The 26,535-nt window shown below is 43.8% G+C and overlaps 1 protein-coding gene and 1 non-coding gene across 2 annotated transcripts in view; both read right to left on the reverse strand.

The window, feature by feature from the left end:
- The window catches only part of URB1 (URB1 ribosome biogenesis homolog), a 137,233-nt gene that overhangs the window by 80,138 nt on the left and 30,560 nt on the right, over positions 1-26,535 (reverse strand). Inside the window, exons 10-15 of the mRNA XM_073617120.1 lie at positions 24,810-24,947; positions 18,847-19,020; positions 8,141-8,285; positions 5,480-5,596; positions 2,023-2,135; positions 1,802-1,915 (exon numbers count right to left, since the gene is read on the reverse strand). Coding sequence (XP_073473221.1) covers positions 1,802-1,915; positions 2,023-2,135; positions 5,480-5,596; positions 8,141-8,285; positions 18,847-19,020; positions 24,810-24,947 — 801 coding nt within the window. The remainder of the gene's footprint in view (positions 1-1,801; positions 1,916-2,022; positions 2,136-5,479; positions 5,597-8,140; positions 8,286-18,846; positions 19,021-24,809; positions 24,948-26,535) is intronic.
- LOC141130713 (U6 spliceosomal RNA) lies at positions 25,157-25,262 on the reverse strand. The gene has a single exon (XR_012242479.1). It is a non-coding gene; the product is annotated as a U6 spliceosomal RNA (small nuclear RNA).

Raw genomic sequence — 26,535 nt, forward strand, 5'->3', positions numbered from 1 at the left:
TGTGCAGTCCTGGGAATAACCATACACAGTCTAAGAGAAGACCTAAAACTCCCCTTGTAGGCCACTGAAGCTGGCAATCTGTCTGACAGGGATGCAAAACTGTCCTTTCAGGCCAAAAAGGTTATAGCTTAACCCACAGGCTTTACATAGAAAGCTTTACTGACTATGAATCGCTGCAATAGGTTCACCTAAAGCTTTGGTCAAGCTGTGGACACATTTACCTTTCCTTCCCAAGCTCTAAAAAAAAAGCTTTAAAGCCCTCACTGACCACTGTAGCTGCAAGTACTCCAGAGCAATTTATCCTCAAAGTGCGCAGTAGAAGCACCAACGCCTCTTTAGCAGTGATTTAGCAGCTGTGTCAGGGCTTGTTTTAAAGATTATTGCTGCTTGTTTGGAATATCTAACATCTTAATACTGTACTTGAATAATCATAGCCTGAACAAGGACCCACTTTTAAGTAAACTTGTGGCTAAATAAAAATTAAAGTGTTACTAAACCCAGAACCCTGAATTCACTATATCTGGTCAACTCCCGGGGGTACATGCACCATGGGCAGGGGGTACGCCATCCATAGCCGAGTGAGACTCCTCACTCTCACTCCTGCTGCGTCCATTTGCAATGCACAAGCATTGCACTGATGAGACTGCATTTGGTGGGCACTGTCCTACAGTATACAGAACATGGAAATGCAATTATTTTAGTAAATATAAACTGGTAAATACCTTTTCTTATCTGCAGTATATAGCAATCTTGTAGGAGGAGTTTTCATTCTACTTTAACTGTCTTATGAGGCTGTAAGACCCCTGACCCTTCTGTCTGGACAATGTCGATTGGCCCTGGGCAGATCACATGCACCCTCCCAAGAAAAAAAAAACTCTAGCAATAACCACCAAACAGGGCATGTGCAGAGTGACTCCAAAGGCTCTGTCTTATCAGGAGATGGATTGGGGCCAGTGGAAGAAGAGGAGGATCTGTGCATACAGGATCAAATAGCCTTTTTTCACAATGCAGAGGACTGGAACCCTTAGGTTCCACAGTGAGTATAACAAGCATGCTTTACTGCATATACAGACTGATTGTACTGTTGTGGGTTTAGTAACACTTTAAGCATAAATGCAACAGGACCGAATAAGCAGCGAGTATATTTGTGCTACTGCAAGGAGTCTCTTCTGTTTGCATATCATTGGGTCACCTGACAATGATATGCAAATAGTCGCTTGCTGCAGAAGCAGCAACATACTCGCACTTTATGCAAGTACCTAGTTGTCTACACAGTATTACAGACATACAGCCAAAATAGCAACTTTAAAGCAAACTTGTGCTTCCCCCATTTAGGGGAGGAACAGGTTTGAAATAATCAGCAGCTTACCTTTTCTTGGCTTCCCTGCTGATCCGTTCAGTACCAGGTGCCAAAAGGAAATAACTGCTACATCCAGGTATGGAGGAGCAAGTGGGTATCTATTGCCCTGTGTAAGCTACTATTCCAGCAACTCACAGGTTACACAGACTTTTCTTTGGCACCTGAGCAGAGGAAGCAAAGGGAAGGAAAGGACAGAGGACATTAAAGTGAACCTGTTTTCTTTGCCTAGACAATGATTGATCTTGGACCCCCTAAAGCAGTTCTGTGAGATAGCTCTTTCATGCCTACATTTAAAAAATAAATAAATAAAAGAAAAAACACTAATGCAGCCATCTCATCTGAGGACTGGTAAACTACAATGTGACACTTTTGTTCTCAGGTTTAGCTACTCTCATACATATAAAAAAAGATTTGCAAAAGGAGGAAAAAAATAACACTTACCTTAATAATCAAAAGCCTGGTTGATGTTTTCAGCTGTGCCTTGTGACAACTGACAAACATTTTCAGAAGCAGATAAAATACAGACTTCTCCCCTCCACCAACATCAGGTGTATCCTGCCAAGGAAATTGTACAGGTTGGCATGCATTCTCTCCTTTTATAGTTACAACCACATGCATTGTCAAGGCCTCTCTTTGATAGTTAGGGAAACTCAAAAACAAACCTGCACTTTAAACCAGGTAAACTTGTTGGCGGGCAACTCCAGGGCGACTTGAAGGATCTGATGCTGCAGGATCGGGGGGACCTCTTCATGTACACCTCTCTCGCTTACAATGCCTGGGTTAAAACAAAACATGAACGTGAACCTATCACAATAGGTTACATCAATCTAAAGGGTGCATATCCTCATTACCAGAATAACATTATACATTTTTGAGAAAGGAAAAGTACTTTTCCTTTGCCACAGTAAATCTGCTGCTGCCAAACACCTTATGTCATCTAAAGAATAAGTAGGTTATATTATATGATCACTGGCAGGGGCGTAACTACTACCATAGCGACCCATGCGGGCGCTATGGGGCCCGCAGCCAAGTGGGGCCCAGTGAGGATGAGAGCACCGCCGGCACAGTCTCCCAGCCAGGGGAAGAGAGAGGAGAGGAAGAGGCAAGCTGTGACCTGTGCCCAATGCAGCGTGACCTGTGCCCAATACAGCCTGGTCTGCCTGTGCCTCACACAGCCTCACCTGTGCAGAGGAAGAGGCAAGCCACCCGGATCAGCAGAGAGCTGAATTGCCCGATGTAATAGCTTTCATTAGAACTCCCAGTGTTCCCGGGGCTCACGTCACATAGCACCACCTCTTGGCCCGGCGCCTTTGATAGACAGAACGCCAATCCAATGCGAGACGTGTGACGTCATCAAAGGCGTCAGGCCAAGAGGTGGGACTATGTGACAATGAGCCCCGGGAAGACGGGAAATTCAAATGAAAGCTATTACAGCGGCCTATCCCACTCTCTGCTGATCCGGGTGGCTTGCCTCTTCCTCTGCACAGGTGAGGCTGTATGGGGTACAGGCAGACCAGGCTCTATTGGGCACAGGCAACGCTGTATGGGGCACAGGTCACGCTGCATGGGGCACAGGTCACGCTGCATGGGGCACAGGTCACGCTGCATGGGGCACAGGTCACGCTGCATGGGGCACAGGTCACGCTGCATGGGGCACAGGTCACGCTGCATGGGGCACAGGTCACGCTGCATGGGGCACAGGTCACGCTGCATGGGGCACAGGTCACGCTATATGTGGTACAGGTCACGCTGCATTGACACTAGGGCAGCTGTGGGGGGGGGGCTGTTTGCAGGGGGCCCCATACAACATTTTGCTATGGGGCCCTGCTATTTCTAGTTACGCCCCTGACCACTGGGGTCCAGAAGGATTAGCATAAAGGTAAAGAATCAATATGTTCAATATGAAAAGGTCTAGTATATCTGGGGAAACCAAACAACTTTGCTGGTGAATAATGTTGCATGGGTGCACTCTGTATTAAAACTTGACACTGGGCACAAAAACTCTAATTTGAATAAATTCCTTGAATGCCAAAAATTATATAAAACAACTCTGTCTGCAGAAAATGCCTTTGAAAGCCCAGTTATTGCCTTGTAAAAGTATCAGTGACATCAATCATCACTGTGCTGTGCAGAGAGCAGAGCTGTGGGAGGGACCAGCAGGCCCACCCAGTACAGCAAAAAAAAAAAAGGGGGGAAAAGAAAATTCCCAGCTCAACTCGCCAGCCAGTCTGCAACCAAATTATCCTGTCTAACAGTTAAAAACAGGGGTTTAGTTTGCACACATATTCAAATACAGGAGTAAGCTGCAGAGTCACTCCAAGGGACCCCATTATTATCTGCAGTCCTAACTCTTGTAAATTTATGAGAGCCTCCATAGTAGAAGTACATGCATTCTAATGGATAGATGAAGGGCAGGTTATCCTGGAGGTAGCCCACCCCTCCTTAAAGGTACAGGGGTGCACTGGACACCCAGCACAATGGCAGCAAAGGTGTCCAGTGTGTAACCTAATATTACATCAGTAACAAACTACTGGTCACTGTTCCCACCTACACAGCAAGAAGCACATGGCAGGGCAACGCATGCAAAACAAAACCAAAGAGAATTCCCAGCACAACTCGCCAGCCAGTCTGCAACCAACTGAATTATTCTAACAGCTTGCGATAAAAACAGGGATTGTGCAAATTTTGCTGCCATTATGCTGGGTGTCCAGTGTGCCCCCGTGCCCTTAAGGAGGGGTGGGCACCCTCCAGGCTCAACTGCCCTCTATCTATCCATTATCATGCATGTGCTTCTACTATGGAGGCTCTCATAAATGTACAAGAGTTAGGACTACAGATAATAATGGGGTGCATTGGCGCAGCTTTGCAACTTACACATGTATTTGCAAAAGTATGCCAACTAAACCCATTTTTAACGTAAACTGTTCAGTTGGTTGCAGACTGGCTGGCGAGTTGAGCTGGGAATTTTCTTATTTTGTTTTGCATGCATTGCCCTTCCATGTGCTGCTTGCTGTGAAGGCCAGTTATAGGTGGGGGCAGTGTCCAGTTGTTGGTTTCCCACCCACTACAGGCTAACTGCAGAAAACTACAGGAGGGGGCGGAGACAAGACCAGTCATCCTGCACAAGGAGAGAGAGCAGCAGTGACTGGTCCTTATTACAGGGAGCTCCTGCACAGAGGGAAAGTACAGGAGTCATTTCATGTAGGTTTTCTGCATCAGTAAGACTGATCATATTTATTTACATTATATATCTGACATATAGTGGCATACATTTATCTATGACAGGGTTCCTCAACCAGGGTTCTATGAAACTCTAGGGTTCCTCCACAGTTTAGGGGTTCCTTGAGCAATGAACAATTTCTCTCGCTCTGATAAGTTCCCACTGACACCATTGATCTTGTTTGGCTATCTGTAAGGAAAGAACTCTTCCCAATGACCACAAGTGTAAAGAACATTCTTCCTACTGACCATCACACTAATCTATCATGAGTTGTAGATATAGTAATTTTTAAGCGGGGGTTCCCGGAGATTGGAACATTAACTCAAGGGTTCGTCTGTGTTGAAAAGGTCAAGAAAGGCTGATCTATGATGATAAATGTATGCCTAAATATTATTTTTTGTATAGTAGATTTCCATTTAAGACCCCTAGCTTATCTTAGTGACAACCAAAAAAATCAAATACTGTATTTATTACTTTATTGTATTTATAAGTAGTTCCCCCCCTCCTTTACCAGCAATTTTACATAATGCCTAAATATGTAACATAGCATTCGGATGTTTAATTAGTCACCCAGCACAGAGACAGAAATAGCCTGCGAGGGCAGCAATTAAACCTTTCCATCAACACGCTTGCCGTTAACCTAGATACAGGAAATGCACTTCTGTTCTGCGTCGAGAATTGATTTGAAGCGGGATGTGTGAAATTTAATTAACTTCTGGCACTGAAGGCAACTTTTATCCCAAATCACTTTTCACAGGAATTGATTTTTTTAAATAAAAATAGATACAGAAAACTGGTTCTCGCGGAGCCTATTGTGAGGCCAGATGTGACAAAAGTGGTTTATAAGTGGCTACGAGGAATCGCGGTGTACCTGCCCACAGCGTCTGCCCTTTACTCACCTTTGAGCAGTTTGCTGAAATCGAAATTACTTTGAGACACTACATGAGGCACCACCCTCTGATACAAGCACAGGACTCGGAGGAGGGAAGTCTTCACAAGAGTAGTCTGAACATCATCTAAGCAAATAAGAAGGTTGCAATATAAAACAAATGTACATTTAATCCATCTTCAGGGTAAGATATACCAAACAGCAATGCTAGGCAACATGCAAAATAAATCCATGAAATGCTGATCCTATTCTAAAATCAGACACTTTCACTCAATGCTATGTCTCTGCTGTAAAAATGCACAAATCACCTTACAGGGTGACTGGGTGTGTACTTCCAGATACGTATGCTGTGTAAGTTCCAGAATCACCAATCAAAATTAAACTTCTGAGCCAGGTTTGACTGATTGGTGGCTGTAGGAAACTTCTTAGTATTGACATTTTTTTTTTTATCCGGCTGTGTGAGTGTAAAGCCTGGTACACACTATCAGGTTTTTTTTGTTCAACCCAGCGGGCTGAACAAAAAAAAAAAAATCTGAAGAACTCATCGCATCGCATACTAGCACATTACGAGAGACCTACCTTAAAACAAAGTTCTCCAGCATCGTGCTGTCACTGCTGATGGGGCTTCTATCTTTACCCAGTCTTCCTTCCGGGTTCGTGGCCTCTGGCTACATGAGTGGCCGGGGGGGCACGATGACATCAGTCCCACGCATGCACGCGGGAGCCACTGTTTACGGTGCGGTTTCTGAAGGTCCGGCGCGGTATGCCGGACCATCAGAGCGCATGTGACCGTGACGTCACTGGCTGCATGAACTCTGAATATCTCCTAAATGGTGCAAGTTTAGGAGACATTTACAGTACCTACAGACAAGCCGTATTACAAGCTTACCTGTAGGTAAAAGATGAAAAAGTAGGTTTACTACTACTTTAATTTTCATCTGTAACTGGAGTGTACTTTTCATAGAAATCTATGCCAAAAGAAACACGTTGGGTGAATCAATGGCTTCAATACTTCAGACCACTCACCTGGAACAAGTTTGCAGATCAGGAGTTGTGACTTCAACGGCCAAATGATTGTTCCAGGTTGGTGACAAAGCATTGAAACCAGAATCAGGTAACTAGCATTTTCAAAAGTTCAGCAATGGCAGCCATATATTACTGTCAATACAAGACTCTTTTAACCCTTTCATTGCCAGGTCTCAGCTGACCAGACTAGGTTTCACCATTTTTTAACCATGTTTCTTACTTACAAGCTTTGTTGGTTTGTAAAATACCTCCCAAATCATACATTTTCTGAAAGCACCGGACCCGGAGAATAAAATGATGTTGCTGATGATTTTGTACATCAACAGTTTTGCGTTTATCAGTATTTTCTACAAAAATACACTCAAATTATTATCATTAGAGCACACAAACACAACATAATATACATAATCCCTAATATTTCATGCACAGAGTTGAATGTAATTGTAAAAAGTTTTAGGCTGGGTTCACACATCCGACAGATGCGACTCGCAGCAGGGGGTCCGCTGCGTCCCGGTTCTCCATTTCAGGGACAAATCAGTGGCGAATTTCTGCCTGAATTCGGCCCTGAAACTGAGCCAAAGAGGCACAGCGTTCTTGTGCAAGCCGCTCCGCAGCCGCAACGGAGATATGTGAACCGGCTCCATAGAGAGCCAGTCACAATCTCCTGTCATGCGAATTGGATGCAGGGAAACCCGCATCTAATTTGCATAGGTGTGAACCCAGCCTCAAAAGGTAAAAAAAAAAAAAAAAAAAAACACACACACTGCACCGCAATGTGTTGTAACAATGCTCATCATAAAGTACACTCGCTAATATTAACAGACCTCTAGTGTGCTGGTGCACAAACATAAAATTTGCATTACCACAATGTTTGTGATGCATGTGCGTGCGTAATTTGTCGTATTTATTTTTTTCTTTACCACTCCGACTCCTTATATCTCAGATTTAGTATACAAAGAGATTAAGAATAGGAGTGAGCAGAATTGATGACCTATCAGTGTGTTGCTGCTTCTTCATTGTCCATTCAGCAGGATGCAGGTGAGGTGATGACACCACTCTAAAGCCTGGTACCTGGGCCGAATGTCGGGAGACATTTGTCAGTTAAAAAAAAAAAACACATTTGACATTCAGCCATATGTGTGTCAGACATGCATGCTGGAAAACCAGCAGCCGATCAACTCCCGCTCAGTGTTCTCAGCCAATGGCAGAGCGCGCTGATTGGAGTGTTCTGGCGGGGGGTAGTCCCCCTGTCAGAACACAACAGCTCAGCAGGGTAGATTGCTGTACTTACTTTGCATTGTAAGTACAGCGGATCAGACTGGAGCTGACAGTCAACAGGTTGGACGAAAACACACTCACAGCATGTACCAAGTTTAAAACAAACAAAACAAAGGTGTAATGCCCTACTAGCTATGCTGTCTGGCAGAGCAGTATGAAACACAGAAGTGGTTGTACAGAATTACAATGCCCCTGGCATATAAGAGATAGCATACAGCATGTGTACTGGAGTTTAGTTTTAAAAATGGGAGAAAGCTCCCAAGTAAAATGAAATTAGAACAGCTTCCCATTACAAACTTCCCTTAATAGAGGCATTAAACAAGTAATAACACGGGAAAATAAATAAAAAATAAACCGAAAACCTCACCCTCTTTTTCGGTCAGTACTGGAAGGTCCCCTGAGGAATCCAATGGCTTTTTCTCAGGCGTTTTTCCAACTTCCTCCTTTCCAGCCTCTTCATGTTTGAGGAGGGACTGCCAGGTTGCCACAATTGTATTGATGTCAGGTAAGAGCTGTTGGGACAAGAATCCAATTCAGGTTTGGAACCCATAAGATGTCTAAAGATGCCTGCAGTGAACCTGCTCCTCTCATGGGCTGCAGCAAGTTTCTGGAGGGCTCCAGTATCCCCCAGGTAAGACTTGGGCTAGTCATACACGTCATTCTGCAGCAGCTGCAGGGGAGAGTAGGGAGCGCCAACAACGGAGCCTATAGGTGAGGCCACAGCTCACAGGCATTCCAGCCATTGTTGAATGCTCTCTGCTCTCCCCTGCAGCCACTGCTTGCTGACACAGGGGAGATCATGTGACCAGAGCAGCCTGAAAATTAATTAGGTATATACAGGTGCATCTCAAAGAAATTAGAATAATAAAAAGTTAAAGTCGAAAAAAAAATTAAAAGTCAGCAGCTACAAATACTGCAGCTGCTGACTTTTAATTGGACACTTACCTGTCCCAGGGTCAAGCGATGCGGGGGATCGAAGCCCTGCTCGTCTCCCCCTCTGTTCAGTGGCGCCGGCATTGCAACTGTGGGCGCCAGGCTGTGGCTTCACAGCCTGGCACCCACTGCGCATGCGCGAGTGGCGCCGCGCGCCGTGATTGGCCGCTTAGTCACCTGGGACCTGTAATGGGTCCCAGATGATTGACAGGAGGGAGGGAGCAGAGCCGAGCCCTTCCTGTGCCGAGGGGGAAGTGATGTCACCAGCCCAGGCACTAGAGGTAAGTAAAAAAAAAAAAAAAAAATATCCAAATTTTTTTTGTATTTTTTTTTAGGATTTTTCATGTAGTTTTTTTTTTTTTTTTTTTTTGGGTGGAACCCCACTTTAATTTCAGTATTTAAATTCAAAAAGTGAAACTCATATATTTATATAGATGCGTTACACGCAGAGTGATATAACTCAAGCATTTTTCTTTTAATTTTGACGATTATGGCTTACAGCTAGTAAAAACCCCAAATTCAGTATGTCGGAAAATTTGACTATTGCAAATAAAAAAGTTCAATATTGCAGGATCATAGTGTCACACTCTAATCAGCTAATTAACTTAAAGCACCTGTAAAGTTTTCTCCGAGCCTTTAAATGGTCTCTGAGTCTGGTTCAGTAGGTAACACAATCATGGGGAAGGTTGCTGACTTGACAGTTGTCCAGAAGACAGTCACTGACACCCTCCACAAGGAGGGCAAGTCACAAAAGGTCATTGCTAAAGAAGCTGGCTGTTCACAGAGTGCTGTATCCAAGCATATTAATGGAAAGTTGAGTGGAGGGAAAAAGTGTGGTAGAAAAAGGTGCACAAGCAACAGGAATAATCGCAGCCTTAAGAGGATTGTGAAGCACAGGCCATTTAAGAATATGGGGGATATTCACAAGGAGTGGACTATGGCTGGTGTCAGTGCTTTAAGAGACACAACGCACAGACTTATACAGGATATGGGCTACAAGTGTCGCATTCCTTGTATCAAGGAGAAAAAGGATTGGACTGTTGCTCAGTGGTTCAAAGTCCTCTTTTTGGATGAAAGGAAAATTTGCATTTCATTTGCATATCAAGGTCCCAGAGTGTCCCGCGCGGAAAGAGTACCAGAGGGGCGATTAGCCCAACTGCTTGTAGAGATTGGATGGCGCGATCTGTGGAGATCTCATAATCCAAACATTCGGCAGTACTCCTGCCACTTAGGGTCATATTCTACTCTCTCGCGCATAGACATGGCAGTGGGTAATAATGAAGCCTTGCGATTAATAGGAAATATAGAATACAGACCGAGGGGAATATCGGACCACTCACCCCTGACTTTGACTCTAAATCTAAGCATCGGAACCAGTCAGAAGAGGTGGACAATAAACCCACTATGGCTGGACCTGATCAGTAGTCCAACAGAAATATCCTCCAAGTTAAAAGAGTTTGTAACATTTAACTCAGGCACAGCACCGGTAGGAGTGGTGTGGGACACCCTAAAAGCATACCTTAGGGGACTACTACACCAGCAGGTCGCTATGGCAAAAAAAACATCAAGGGACTGGGAGGCGAGGGCCAGCAGGGAAGCCATGGAAGCAGAAGTGCAGTATGTGTTAGACCCAACCCCAGAAAAACAGGAGATTTGGCTCAACAAACAACAAGAGTATAAGGAGGTAATCAACAGAAGAGTAGAGAACAAGAGACTTTTCCAGAAACAAAATTATTTTGGGGAGGGAGAGAAAGTAGGCCGGATGCTCGCCCTTTTAATTAGGTCCAATCTATTCTCACCAACCATCTCCTCAATTAAAACATCGGCTGGAAACATTACATCTGACCCGGTCGAGGTTTTAGAAACTTTCTCCATATTTTATAGAGACCTGTACAGGTCCCGCCAGGGCTTGAACCAGCGCGAGATGGACAGGTTCTTGGAGGGAGTAGACCTGCCCATATTCTCGGAGAGGGATAGAAGCGAGGTGGATTCCCCTCTGACCCTGGAGGAGCTACAAAAGGTAGTCGCAGAATTGTCAGGTCAGAAATCTCCGGGCCCGGACGGGCTACCACTGGAGATTTATAGGAAATATGGGGAGATTCTGCTCCCGGAGCTCCTAAAAGTGCTAGAGCAGACGACCAGGGATGGTAGGTTGCCCTTATCAATGTCAGAGGCTGATATAGTAGTGATCCCAAAGGAGGGGAAAGATCAATCGGAGGTTTCTTCATATAGACCAATATCACTGCTGTGCACAGATGTCAAGATCATCGCAAGGGTGCTGGCATCCAGGCTAAATAAATGTATTGACAAACTGGTGCACCCGGACCAATCGGGGTTTATCCCCGGTCGGTCCACCAGCACAAACATCAGAAGAGCTTATCTGAACCTACAGGTACCAACAGAGAATGTGGGATCCAGAGCCATATTGTCTCTGGATGCTGCCAAGGCTTTCGATAGCCTAGAGTGGGAATACCTCTGGAGGGTGCTAGAGAGGTTTGAATTCGGTCCTGTATTTATTAACTGGCTAAAAATTTTGTATAACCATCCAAGGGCAAGGCTCAAGATAAACGGTGAATACTCGGAAAGCTTTCCCCTCGAAAGAGGGACAAGACAGGGATGTCCCTTATCCCCTTTGTTGTTTGTGCTGGCCATGGAACCATTAGCGGGAGCAGTGAGATCATCTACGGAAATACAGGGATTTCAAAGAAAAGGGAGAGAAGAGAGAATAGCACTTTTTGCAGATGATATCATATTTTTCCTGGGGGACACGACCTCCTCGTTGGAGAAAGTGATGCATCTAGTAGAGGATTTTGGAAAGTTTTCGGGATTAGTTATCAACTGGGAGAAGTCATCGCTTCTACCGGTAGACTCAGTGGCCAACTCCACTCCAATGTGTCTGCCTCACCTGAAGATCACAGAGAAAATGAAATACCTTGGCGTGGTGCTGTCCAAGGACCCCGGTACGTTTATCAAGGATAACTTGATCCCCCTCTTACTAAAATTTAAGAGGAAACGTGATATTTGGAGCAGACTCCCCTTGTCTGTGGCGGGCCGAGCCAATTTGATAAAAATGGTCTGGATGCCGCAGTTGTTATACCTACTTCATAATTCCCCAGTTTGGATTGGAGGGAAGTGGTTTCAAAAGATTCAATCCCTTTTTAGGGAATTAATATGGAAAAAAGGGCAGGCTAGGATCGGCCTACAAAAACTGCAGCGCCCCGACACGGAGGGGGGACTGGGGGTTCCACAACCATTTATGTACTATCTGGCAGCCCAGCTACAACAATTGGGAGGATGTGCCACTGAGAGAGGGGGAAACAATAACGTTAAAATCATTCTACAGGGGAATCCGCACAGCTCATTAGTGGGAGCACTGGAGGCAGACTCGCTACAAGGAGAAATCCCGACATTTAAAATGATCACCAGGGTCTGGCAGGCAGCTAAGAAAACAATGGGGTATAAAGGAATATCAGAACATGCGCCATTGTGGAATAATAAGCGATTGCATGAACTATCAACAGTAGATAGGAATAGATCGTGGGAAAGTTGCGGGATAAGCCGGTTGATACAACTATATGAAGGGGATACTCTGAAATCCTTTGAGGACCTAAGACACGAGTATGGGATACCAAACCAGGTATTCTACAGTTACTTGCAGATCAGGCATGCTCTTAGCAAGCAGTTTAGTAGGCAACCCCCAGTATGGTGTAGGACCCCACTCTTACAGACAATAATTAAATCAGAGACCACCAAAGGTTTAATTTCAGAGATATACTCCCAACTAACAAAGAGAGGAAACACGAAGGCAGGCCTATCAGGGGGAAGGGGTAAATGGGCGGCCGACGTGGGGGGGAGATAACGGACGAGCAATGGGAGAGGATTCTTGAGTTTGGATCAGAGGTGTCGGTCTCTCCCTCACAAAAAGCCTCCCACTTGATGCTGCTACACAGATCTTACTACACACCAAAAAGGCTGTTTATGTTTGGCCGTAGAACCAATGACGAGTGCCCTAGATGCAGAGGAACAGGCGACCTAATTCACATGGTTTGGAGGTGCCCAAAACTAGTAAGGTACTGGACTGAGATTATAAAGAAAATAAATGCTACGTTTAGAGTGGACTTAGAGCCCGATCCCAAAATCTGTGTGCTGGGCTACGTCAGTAGTGGATTGAGGGATAGAAGTACAGCCGTAGCGATAGCAAGATGCTTGTTTCAAGCTAGAAAATTAATTGCACAAGCATGGCAATCAAGCACACCTCCAACCCCGGAAGTTTGGGTCGGAACGGTTAACTCCACAATATGGAGCGAAAGGACATTCTACATAAGGCTAGGCAATTATAAAACGTTCGCGAAACTATGGAACCCATGGGTCCAAGCAATGCCATGCTCTTTTCCAGTGTTACTTTAGTGCCGAGGGCAATTGTCTTTTCACCAAGGCAGAGATGTTGCACCATAGTCTAGAGACCCGAAGTTAAGAGAGAATAAGGGAAAAAATAATAGCTAGATATAAGGTGTGCATCGGAATAGTGAGCGCAGGTTAATGGGGGGAGGGGGGGTTCACTAGTTTGGGCAGTTTGGAAAAAGTAAAGAAAAACACTGCCATGTATGTAAACAGTAAAAGATTGCGTGGCCGGCTGGCCGGGACATATATGGCGGGTGTGATTTTTTTTTTTTTTTTCTTTTTTTTCCCTTTTTCTTCTTTCCCGTTTTCTTTATGTCACACTTTTGTATAACTGTAATCTTACATACTGAATGCATAAATTAAGAGAAAAGTCTGAATGGCCACAATGATGTGACTCGGCAAGAGACAAATATGACCATCAATCTGAAAGATGTCTCTGAATCAAGGTAACTGAAGTGGTCGAAAAAAAGGAAGAAAAAAAAAAAAAAAAAAAAAAAAAAAAAAGGTCCCAGAGTCTGGAGGAAGAGTGGAAAGGCATGGAATCCAAGTTGTAAAAAAAAAACTGGCCACTGTCCCCACCTATAACCGGCCTTCACAGCAAGGAGCACATGGAGGGCCATATACATGTAAGACAAAAACAATTCCATAGCTCAACTCACCAACCAGTCTGCTGACCAACCAAATTAACCTGTCTAACCGTCTGTTAAAAGCAGGGGTTTAGTTAGCACACATTTGCAAACGCATGTGAAAGCTGCAAGGCCTCGTCATGGCACCCTGTGTTGCTTGCAGTCCTAACACTACAAATTTTTAAGTGTCTCCACAGTGGAAGCACATGCATGGAATGGATAGATGTGGGGCAGGTGAGCCTGGAGGCAGCCCAGACCCCCTTAAAGGAGCAGGAGCACACTGGACAACCAGCAAGAGCACAATGGCAGCGAAGGTGCCCATTGAGTCCCCGGACCATATATACGAACAGTAACAAAAAACTGGTCACTGCCCCCACCTATAACTGGCCTTCAAATGTATAAGTCTCTCCACAGTGGAAGCACATGCACGGAATGGATAGATGTGGGGCAAGTGAGCCTAGAGGCAGCCCAGGCCCCCTTAAAGGAGCAGGAGCACACTGGAGGCCAGTTATAGGTGGGGGCAGTGGCCAGTTTTTTGTTATTGTTCGTATATATGGTCCGGGGACACACTGGGCACCTTCGCTGCCATTGTGCTCTTGCTGGGTGTCAAAGCAATATGGGCTTCCATAACACCTCAGCAGTGCCACAGGCTGGTTGCCTCCATGTCACGCCGCATTCATTCATGCAAAAGGAGCCCTGACCAAGTATTGAGTGCATACTATACTGTACATGGACATACTTTTCAGTAATCCAACATTTCTGTATTAAATTTTTTTTTTTATTGGTCTTATGTAATATTCAAATTTTTTGAGATACTGAATTTTGGGTTTTCACTTGCTTGAAATTTTCCACATTTTGTCATGTTACAACTAGGGATGAGCTTAGAGTTTGAGTCGAACATCAGGTGTTCGTCCGTTCACTGAACAGCAAATTTTATGGGGCATTCACGGGAAAATCTGAGCGCCCTATAATGCACTGCAAGACTGCAGTGCATTGCTGTATGATTGGCCAAAGCATACACCTGACCTGCATGCTTTGGCCAATCACAGCACGCTCCTCAGCAAAAGCCATAATTGGGCAGGCAGGTTAGTTAGTGGCCATGTATTTGATAGAGATATATATATATATATATATATATATATATATATATATATATATCTCTAAAAAATATACTCTGCATTCAGCAAAGCCTTTACATACAGTGTAAACTCTATACTCGGTCAGTACACGCAGCGTATTTGATATATTCCGTCAGTACAGACAGTATATATACACAGTCTACTAGTGTGTGTATGTGTATATATATATTATATATATACACACACACACACACACACACACACACACACACACACACATTCAGCATAGCCTATATATACACCATGCATTCGGCGGTCTACAGTAGATTCAGTGCAGGCGGTGTACACAGTATATACTACAGTGTAGTGCGGTGTTAAAAAAAAAAAAAAATACCCACCATTTCCGGAATGTCTCTAAGGAGAGTCAGACGCTCACAGGCCACTAAAAGAGGGCAAGCAGCCTCTGAAATAATATTTAATAGCAGGGGCCGTTCCTGCACCCAACAAGATAACTGTGAGGGGTTACCGTGTTCTGCCACCACCAACACCTAAGGCCCAATTTTTCAGCACAGTATATAGTGCAGTCCGTATAGTATATATACTGCAGTTCAGAGTATATAGCGCCCTCAGTGCAGTGTACAATATATAATATAGTGTATTGAAGTGGTTAAGGGGAGCCCTATGACAGAATTAAGAAAAAAAAAGGCATGGGTTCCCCCAGTCCATACCAGGCCCTTTGGGTCTGATATGGATTTTGGGGGGGAACCCCCACGCCATTTAAAAAAAAAGAAAATTGGCATGGAGTTCACCTAAATATCCATACTAGACCCGAAGGGCCTGGTATGGACTTGGGGGGGGGGGGGGGTGTTAAATAATTTTTAATGTATATTGCCGGGATCGGGCAATACATTACAGCCGTGAGCAATTTTAAATGACATTTTTTCCTTTAGAAATGTAATTTTGCTGCAGTACTTTTCTAAACATGGGGAAAATGTGCTACTTTACAGACAGACTAAGGGGACCCCCCAAGCACGATATTTAAAGGAATATTTCATTTTTGTTTTTTCACTTTAAGCATTATTAAAATCACTGCTCCTGAAAAAACTGACGTTTTAAAAAGTTTTTATGCATTGATACATGTCCCCTGGGGCAGTACCCGGGTCCCCAAACACTTTTTATGGCAATAACTTGCATACAAGCCTCCTTGCATTGCAACTCTGCATTAGTCAGTGGTAAATGTGGTATACACTATATATACAATTACCCAACACTAGTTAGTTTCCACAATCCATGACTTAACTTCACAGTTCACACAAATACGTTTTAAATTCAAACTGTAGCACTGATGTAAGTAATTTTTTTCTCCACAGTAGCGTGACAATCCCTCCACCTCCGGTCTAACTAATCACTCTCACCTTACGGCATGGACTCCTGTGCAAACAGGTGATCACTTAAGCGGGTATCAAAAGGGTTAACACGGACCATAAACTTCTCTCACGTCTCCCTAGATCTCAGCAAAAACGCCAGGTCATGGGTAGAAAGAAAAGATCTAAGTGCTCACCGCTTAAGTATAAGATTTAATTTTTGTGTTCAAACACAAACTACTCACATAAAGATGATAAAAACACAGCATGTAAAGTCGACAATCGTGTTAGTTCTGTAGGGCAGCAGCGGGTGACGTCATGCGTAGCTCCTCCCCCATACGCGTTACGTTCAATCAGAACTTCGACGTCACCAGACCCCTCCCCCCTTCCCTTCGTTAGCAGACGGAGACACTTGGGGAAGGGGGGAGGAGTCCGATGACGTCGATGTCCGTGACGTCACCGGATCTCCGACGGAACTCCCTGAAGATCCGGAAGCCGGCGGAGAGGCCAGTACCGATCAAAATAATTTTGATTGATCATAAAAATTAATCGATTAATCGAGGAATTAATCTTTAATTTCCACAGCCCTAAAATAAATATCTGAAAAGTGTGGTGTGCATTTGTATTCAGCCCCCCAGAGTCAATACTTTGTAGAACCACCTTTTGCTGCTATTACAGCTTAAAGTCTTTTTGGGGACGTCTCTACCAGCTTTGCACATCTAGAGAGTGACATTTTTGCCTATTCTTCTTTGCAAAACAGCTCAAGCTTTGTTAGATTGGATGAAGAGCGTCTGCGAACAGCAATTTTCAAGTCTTGCCACAGATTCTCAATTGGATTTAGATCTGGACTTTGACTGGGCCATTCTAACACATGAATATGCTTTGATCTAAACCATTCCATTGTAGCTCTGGCTGTATGTTTAGAGTCGTTGTTCTGCTGGAAGGTGAACCTCTGCCCCGGTCTCAAGTCTTTTGCAGACTCTAACAGGTTTTCTTCAAAGATTGCCCTGTATTTGGCTACATCCATCTCCCCATCAACTCTGACCAGCTAACCTGTCCCAGCTGAAGAAAAGCATCCCCACAATATGATGCGGCTACCACCATATTTCATGGTGGGGATGGTGTGTTCAGGGTGATGTGCAGTGTTAGTTTTCTGCCACATATACGTTTTGCTTTTAGGCCAAAAAGTTCAATTTTGGTCTCATCTGACCAGAGCACCTTCTTCCGGATGTTTGCTGTGTCCCCCACATGGCTGCTCGTAAACTGCAAACGGGACTTCTTATGGCTTTCTTTCAACAATGGCTTTCTTCATGCCACTCCTCCATAAAGGCCAGATTTGTGGAGTGCACGACTAATGCCCCGTACACACGATAGGATTTTCCGACGGAAAATGTTCTATGGGAGCTTGTCGGAAATTCCGACCGTGTGTAGGCACCATTGGACATTTTCCATCGGAATTTCCGTCACACAAAATTTGAGATCTGGATCTCAAATTTTCCGACAACAAAATCTGTTGTCGTAAATTCCGATCGTGTGTACACAATTCCAACGCACAAAGTTCCATGCATGCTCGGAATCAAGCAGAAGAGCCGCACTGGCTATTGAACTTCATTTTTCTCGGCTCGTCGTACCGGTTGTACGTCACCGCGTTCTTGACGTTTGGAATTTCCGAGAAGATTTGTGTGACCGCGTGTATGCAAGACAAGTTTGAGCCAACATCCGTCGGAAAAAATCCATGGATTTTGTTGTCGGAAAATCCTATCGTGTGTATGGGGCATAATAGTTGTCCTGTGGACAGATTCTCCCACCTGAGCTGTGGATCTCTGCAGAGTTAGCATGGGCCTCTTGGCTGCTTCTCTGATGAATGCTCTCCTTGCCCGGCCTGTCAGTTTAGGTGGGCGGCCATGTCTTGGCAGGTTTGCAGTTGTGCCATACTCTTTCCATTTTCGGACGATGGATTGAACAGTGCTCCGTGAGAGGTTCAAAGCTTGGGATATCTTTTTATAACCCAACCCTGCTTTAAACTTCTCCACAACTTTATCCCTGACCTGTCTGGTGTGTTCCTTGGCCTTCATGATGCGGTTTGTCCACTAAAGTTCTCTAACAAACCTCTGAGGGCTTCACAGAACAGCTGTTTTTATACTGAGATTAAATTACACGCAGGTGGACTCGATTTACTAATTAGGTGACTTCTAAAGGCAATCAGTTCCATTAGATTTTAGTTAGGGGTATCTGAGTAAAGGGGGCTGAATACAAATGCACGCCACACTTTTCAGATATTTGTAGAAATTATTGAAAACCATTTATCATTTTACCTTCCACTTCACAATTATGTGCCATGGTCTATCACATAAAATCCAGTTTTTGGCTGTAACATGACAAAATGTGGAAAATCTCAAAGGGTGTGAATACTTTTTCAAGGCACTGTATATGAGTTTCACTTTTTGAATTGAATTACTGAAATAAATTAACTTTTTCATGATATTCAGATTTTTTGAGATGCACCTGTACATCTTTCTTACGCATAGGCGTTAGGAGTAGAAAGGGAACATGATTGATTCACATGATTCAAGATATAACCCTGTAATATAAATTAAAATTGATAAATACCACCCCCCTCATTCTTTGTGCCTGGCCTGCATAGATAAAAATTGTACATGCTATTCTCACCTTGCTGAGAGCTTCTCTGTATTTCTGGGCAAAATCTGCCATCGTTGTTGGAGTGTACAAATCAGATTTCTGCCACACTTCTTCCTTTAGACAATGATTGATGTTCTCCTCTGCCCTTTTCAAGATTGAGGAGATCAGGGACAAGATTGTATGTTTTACAATCTTATTTGGCACCTGCAACAGTGAACAATATATCCCATGTCAAGAAGGGAAAATGTCAGCTTATTCGAATGAAAATGATAACATTTATCTAAGTGTTTGAAAACAAATAAATAATCAAAAGAACCTGAAATCTCAGCGTGAACATATACCACCTGACAGCTTCAGGAAATGCAACCAATAAGGCATCAGTTGCAACTAATGCAATGCTCTGCAGTGCTTTCTTTACAGGGAAAAAAAGAGATGGATTTGTCTGCATTGTTTACTATTTCACACACATCTTTGGCATACATAAAGGTTTACTGTCATTGTAAAGTTAATTTTTTTAAGTAACTTACCTGCTCCGTGTAATGGCTTTGCACAGTGCAGCCCTGATCCTTCTCTTTTGGGATCCCCTGTCAGCACACTGGGCTTCTCCTCTTCTCATAGGAATGGCTGCACACGTGCGGGCTCGATCCCGAGCCATGCTCTGTGTGCCCATTGACACACACAGCGTGGCTTGGCCACACCACCCGCTCCCTTGTCACTGGATTAGATTGATAACAGCAGGAGCCCATGGCTCCCGCTGCTGTCACTGAGTCCAGTGAGAGCTGCTGCTCTCGGGCACATTACTGGTACAAGATCAGGCTCAGGTAAGTTGTTGGGGAGGGGGGAGCTGAGATTGCATTAAGGTAAAAAAAAAAAAAACCTTCAACCTTTACAACCACTTTAAACCTTTACCAGCAGAGGTACTTAACCAAGGGGTATGAGAACCAAATGATGAGATAGGACTGAATTTCTAAATAAAAAAAATCTCACTAGTTGTGGCTAGGCTTGTGTATTTGCCATTTTTATAGAACTATTAAAAAATCCTTATGATTTTCTTTCCGCTGTTCTATACCTAGCTGTCCATATGTAAAAGTAAAACCATACTTTGACATCTTTTGGGGCTATGGGGACATGCAAATGGAATATAGCTATAAAAATCTTAAAGCTGAAATCGAGTCAACAAGTAATATAAAAAAGGAGCATGGCTGCCGTGTCATTTGCAGCGCGCACGAAACGCGTCGCCTTTCCAGTGACATCATCCACCCACGCCTGTTTCCAACTGCGCTCCAAGCCTCACTTTGAGGTGTCTTCAGCGCGGCCGGCCTCTCTCACGAACAGCGGTACCTCAGCAAGCTCAGCGCTTCTCCTCCTGCCGGACTGGACTGTCAACTGATGCCACCTCCCCGTTGGGATCTTTACATGCCTGAATTTAACTTAAAAAATGTGAGTTGCTTGTAGTAAGTGTACATTAAAAACGTGTTATACATCTGCACCTAGAGGCGCCTCTCTCCTTGTGTTTTCAGTGTTTTTGGAACACGGTTCTCTGTTCCTTTGTGACGGCAGCCCTATGTGTCGGATTTCTCATCATCAACCCTTATGGTCATTGGACTATTAATACTGTTTATGACCATGGACTACTGTCATTGTTTTTACCCTTTGGCCCTGATTATTGTACTGAAATAATGTTCATGCCACATTACACTATGGGATTGGTTGCTCTAGTTCTCTGCGCCTTCACTTGTATCAACAAGTAATATAAACATATTTGTGGATTCCTGGGTTGTAAGGGCTAAACACTCTTAGTCTAAGAGGAAAGTAGTAGGTAGAAATAGTTACCTTGCTTCTGCAAGCTTTCTTCTGACTAGAAGCCGCCCTTCTTCGCTGGTCGTGTAGCCGCCCCCTTGCTGCTGTCATCACATACACATGCTGGACTGGCCACTCTGCACTGTACATGATTATCTCAGCAAGCGGGTAGTTGTATGACCAACAAAGAAGCAGCTTGGTGGAAGCGATCATCCAGAGGTCCTGCGTTGCAAATGACGAGGTTGAGGGCCTTCCCACATTCTAGGAGTGGAGGAGAGCACCAGGGGAGTGAGGAATAAGGTAGGTATTTCCGCCAAATATCTTACCCCCTAAACTAATTGAACATTTAACCCTTACAACCCAGAGGGGGAGCCAGAAATATTTTTACATTACCTGCTGACCAGAGTTGAGCTTTAAGAACCCCCATCAGGTAAGCTTAATCTACTGCTGTCTAGGTGGAAAATGAATAGGAATCGTTATGTACAGGAATTAAAATGATATTAAAGCTTCATGGTTTTGTTTGTTTTTTTTTTTTTTTAAAAGAAACACGTTATACTTACCTGCTCTGTACAATGGTTTTGCACAGAGCAGCCCTAATCCTCTTTATTTCCGGTCCCCCGCTAGCGCTCCTGGCTCCTCCCCTTGAGCGGTGCCCCAGAGAAAGCTGCTTGCCCTGGGGGCACTGCTGCATGCCCGTTCCTGAGTTTCTGCTCTAGGCGTCCATAAGACACAGGCTGTGATTGGCAGCAGCGGGAGCCTACTCTCAGCCAATGAGGGAGTCTCCTCATACAGTCAAAGCTATCGCAAGCATTGCTGGATCGGAGGGGGCTCAGGTAAGGATTGGGGGTCTCCTGCACACAGAAGGTTTTTTTAAAAAAATCTTCAGCCTTTAGAACCACTTTAAAGCGGTTGTATACCCGCTGTCTTTTTTTTTTTTTTTTCTACACCTGCAAGGCAAAAGGCATAATGAGCTAGTATGCACCGCATACTAGCTCATTATGGGATACTTACCTTAGAACGAGGCGCCAGCATCTCACCTGGTCCACGCCGAGGGAGCTGACATCTCCCCTCTGCGTGTCTTCCGGGCGCTGTGAGTGGCCGGAGCCGCGATGCATGCGCGCGGGAGACTTCTGCCCGGCAAGCTCCGGAGTTTGCCGGGCTGTCAGCCGAGAAATCCCCTGTGCGCATGCCCCGCTGCAGTCAGCGGCTCATTGCGAGGGGAATATCTCCTAAACCTTACAGGTTTAGGAGATATTTTTTTTACCTACAGGTAAGCCTTATTATAGGCTTACCTGTAGGTAAAAGTTAAAAATAAAGGTATACAACCACTTTAAGCCCAGAGTGGCATGTTCTTGTGTTACAGAGCCTTCCGCTCTGTGGGCCAGAAATCCTGTTCTGCATTATGATAGGCTGTAATGAATGGATTAAGATGTCTTCTTGAAGGACTGGCAGTGCACACAAATTATATAGGTTAAACTTATATATATAGGTTAAGGAATAAGGGATAAGTGAACTTCCATATTATGGTATTACCACTTAAAACAGTATTGGTGAAATGTGCACAATCAAAACTATATAACTTTATGGTGTAAGGCTATAGTGCAAATTATTAATTTATCAAGTGCAAAATTGCAAAGTTATAAAAACTACAGAACACAGGTTTCTAACAATATTTCCCAAAGTCCACTTCACAATTATATCATTTAAATCTCATGTGTGTAGTGTGCTCAAAATCACATCCGTGCTATTTTGGAAGCCTTTTCACCACTTCGTGCATCACCACAACCTTCTGAAATGGTCACTCACCAGAGCCTAGAAAAAAAAAACTTTGCCTTTGGTTCATATTGGGATAACCACTCCACTCTCCTGGCGTTTCTCCAGCTAGATTGCCCCTAGTTACTACTCAAATCTTGATATCTCATAAGAAGTAAACAGCCATCATTGCGCAAAATGAAGAAAACCTATTTCAGGGGAAATAGAGCTGTTCAAGAGTGATAAATTATATGTGAACCCTCTGTGCTATTAAATCTAAACAACTCTCCATAAAGTGCAAAGTGCTTAAAAGTAGATATGAAGTATATAAAAAATTCATAGACAATAAATGAAATTACAGTGATAATCCCCATATCAGATAATAATATCAAGTGGTGTGCTAAATAAATAAAGGGGGGTGATTTAATGAATAAAAAGTACCCCCATGTGAATCCAAAGAAAGCGCTTCAAGCAAGTGAATGTCAAAAATTAATGTGTAAAATTGAAATAAATTAAATAAAAAATGAAATATAAAAAATGGCAATAAGTAGTAACAAAAAAATGATGATAGAAAAGTCCAACTAGATGTACATGTGTATATAACTATACACTGAAAATAATAGTCTGAGTAATAATCCATGCATAAAAATCAAAAATAATAATACTAATAATAATAATAATGACTCTTCAATGTTCCCCGCCTTCCTCCGCAACTCCCACTTGTGCCCGCACTCACCGGAGCGCCTAACCCCTGCAGGGGTAACAGGCGTGTTGGCTGAGATCCAGTAGCGGTGTCCCCTTATGGCGGATAGCCCTTCGAGTGGGTGCCGTAATCTTCCCCCTCTCCACGGAAGTCTTTCGAATTCAGCAGCTGTCAGTCAACTCTAGGCAGCAAAACTCGAGCCAAATAAACAACCTTGTGGTAGAAGACCCCCCGTGCTTGCAGCTCCTCCACCGACACAGGCTGGTCTGGCTTCAGCCGACGCTCTCTCCTCTGATCCTCATCAGAGTCATCCATGTACCAAGCCTGCAGCATGCTGACTGATCATTGCGCAAAATGCTTTTGTAAAATTTATTTAAACTAACAAGGTAAACATCCCCAATTATAAAAATGTACACTCACAAATCAGGTGCCTTTCGACCGGGGCAGAGAGTCATTCCAGAAGTGTGTTTTTTGGGTTAGTTCTGCCACTTCTGGGTAACCGCTGACATCACTTCCTGTCCCAACCCATACCAGATCGAGGCATGGAACGCACACCGATACCGGGAGACAAAATGGCGGAACTAACCCAAAAAACACACTGCTGGAATGACTCAGTGCCGGTCTAAAGGCACCTGAGTTGTGAGTGCACATTTTTATAATTGGGGATGTTTACCTTGTTGGTTTAAATACATTTTACAAAAGCATATTGCGCAATGATGGCTATTTACTTCTTTTGAGATATCAAAATTTGAGGAGTAACTAGTGGCAATCTAGCTGGAAAAACGCCAGGAGAGTGGAGTGGTTATCCCAATATGAACCAAAGGGAAAAAATTTTTCAGTGACCATTTCAGAAGGTGGTGGTGATGCACGAAGTGGTGAAAAGGCTTCCAAAACAGCACAGATGTGATTTTGAGCACACTACGCACATGAGATTTAAATTATATAATTGTGAAGTGGACTTTTACGGTTTTTAGTGGTAATATTGTATAAGCACTTTATGATCAGCGCAGTTACATTTTTATATAATATCAGTTTCCCTCTAACCAATGGTAGAAATTTCCTAACTGCAGCAGATTTTACTTTAATTTTAAATATAATTTTTGTGCCAGGTGACATTTTTTTCATATTATGGTATTACCTGCCGCCCATGATTTAAGTATAACGAACCTTAACTGAGTAATCTGATGGACTTTACCACGTCATTGCAACACAGTTTTATTCCTATATAAGAGCACATGCCAAACCTACGGCATCCAATCACATTCCTGGCTGCACTGAAATATGAAACGCAAACTTCTGCTATGGGACGATGTCCAACATTTGCTCCACTTTAAACCTCAACTTTTCAGAGCTCAGCCCCTTGGGCTGGAAGTTCTTGATGGGAAACCACTGATTTGACAAAATGCTGCTGGCAATGTTTTATGATTAGAAGGGAATGCATGTTTATGTACAGTCAGCAACACAGCCCACACATGGATAGCTTGGAACAGAACTTTCCCAATACATACACTACACTTGTTGAAAGTATTGAAACCAGAAGGTCATTACAGTAAAAGAATGGCTGCAGTGTACAGAATGAAAAACTGCCAGGGATGGTCTGGGCCCTTAGGGTGCTGGTCTGTGGTTCCCATAAGTGAAGGGGGAGGAGCAATGACACATACTGCATACCCACAAGTTCAGAGTGGATGCTGTCACTAAAGACAAATCAGGGAATACCAATGACTGGACATTAACTTACATTAAGTCCTTGAGTGAGCATGGTCTTGTTGCACACGGGAGCCACAGTTGTTATCATCACCATATTTATCAGCCGTGGAAGAGGCACATATTCTGTGGTCTTGAAGGCGACAGACACTGATGGTTGAGCATCATAAATCTGCAAGAGGCAAGTCACGTCAACAATCCACACATTCCTTTTGGCCAATCAACTATTATGAGCTGCCTCTCTGGCTAAAAAGAAAGTCTGTGAGGCAAGAGTTCAAGCTCCGTCACTACCAGGAAACAAGAGCTAATGCAGGTATGTAGACAGATTTTTTTTTTGTGAACTTTTAAAATTATTTTAACAGAATAGCTATTTAGAAAAAAAAAAAAAAAATAATTCTGGTAAATTTGCATGTGATCCTGGCACAGGGCCATGCTAATGTGCTCTCTATTGTTCCAATTTCAGTATATGTCCTGCCTACACAAAGACATTTTTTTTTTTCCGAAGTGGAACTATAATGCAGAGTGTTACAAGCATTAAACACAACATTTTTTTTATTACCGGTTGATCCTGCTAATAGATCACTTAGGCCCCTTTTACACTAGCGGACCAATCAGGTCCGCCTGTCTGTTTTTCAAGCGGATCCTCCAGTCTCCTCTATGGAGCGGCAGGTGTCAACGGACAAGTGTCCGTTGACACCTGCTGACATCCGATCCTGTCCAATAAAAACAAATGGATGGGAATGGTGGTCCATTTACATCCGACCGCCCATAGAGGAAAGCGGGCTGTGTCTGTGTCCGCTCTGCATAAGTTGGTAAATCCCACTAAGCAGGTAAATCCACCTGCTTAGCGGGATCAGCGGACAGATTCCCCGCTGAGCAGGGGGATTCCAATGGAGCCCGCCCCGTGTGGAAGGGGCCCTAAAGAGCAGTGCTGTTTGTTTTGCAGTGAAATCACACAGCAATGTTATGTCCCTAGGGTAATCTTACCGCAATTCACCGAAAATAAGACCAACCCGAAAATAAGCCCTAGTTTAAAGTGCTTGTAAAATGCTAGAATCCACTCTATTACAGTATTAGATCATGTAAACTGTGTATGTTTCTGTAATATAATTGTGTTAAATACTTTCAGCTGCTCTCCCTCTCTTCTCCCAGCTGTCAGTGGGGGATCTCGGCCCCCCTCTGCAGTGCTCGGAACGGGGAAGAGAGCTCCGGTGGGTCGCGGAAGAGCAGAGCAGCACTATAAGAAGGCATAGTTGTATGCAAAATTTTAGGAACCCCTGACAATTTCCACGATTGTCATTTATAAATATTTGGGTGTTTGGATCAGCAATTTCATTTTGATCTATCAAATAACTGAAGGACACAGTAATAGTTCAGTAGTGAAATGAGGTTTATTGGATTAACAGAAAATGCGCAATATGCATCAAAACGAAATTAGACAGGTGCATAAATTTGGGCATCCCAACAGAAAAATCACATCAATATTTAGTAGAGCCTCCCTTAGCAGAAATAATAGCCTCTAGACGCTTCCTATAGCCTGTAATGAGTGTCTGGATTCTGGATGAATGTATTTTGGACCATTCCTCCTTACAAAACATCCCCACCCAGTTCAGTTAGGTTTGATGGTCGCCGAGCATGGACAGCCCGCTTCAACTCACCCCACAGATGTTCAATGATATTCAGGTCTGGGGACTGGGATGGCCATTCCAGAACATTGTACTTGTTCCTCTGCATAAATGCCCGAGTAGATTTTGAGCAGT

The sequence above is a fragment of the Aquarana catesbeiana genome, linkage group LG02 (genome assembly GCF_042186555.1).
Source record: "Aquarana catesbeiana isolate 2022-GZ linkage group LG02, ASM4218655v1, whole genome shotgun sequence".
NCBI classification, from domain to species: Eukaryota; Metazoa; Chordata; class Amphibia; order Anura; family Ranidae; genus Aquarana; species Aquarana catesbeiana.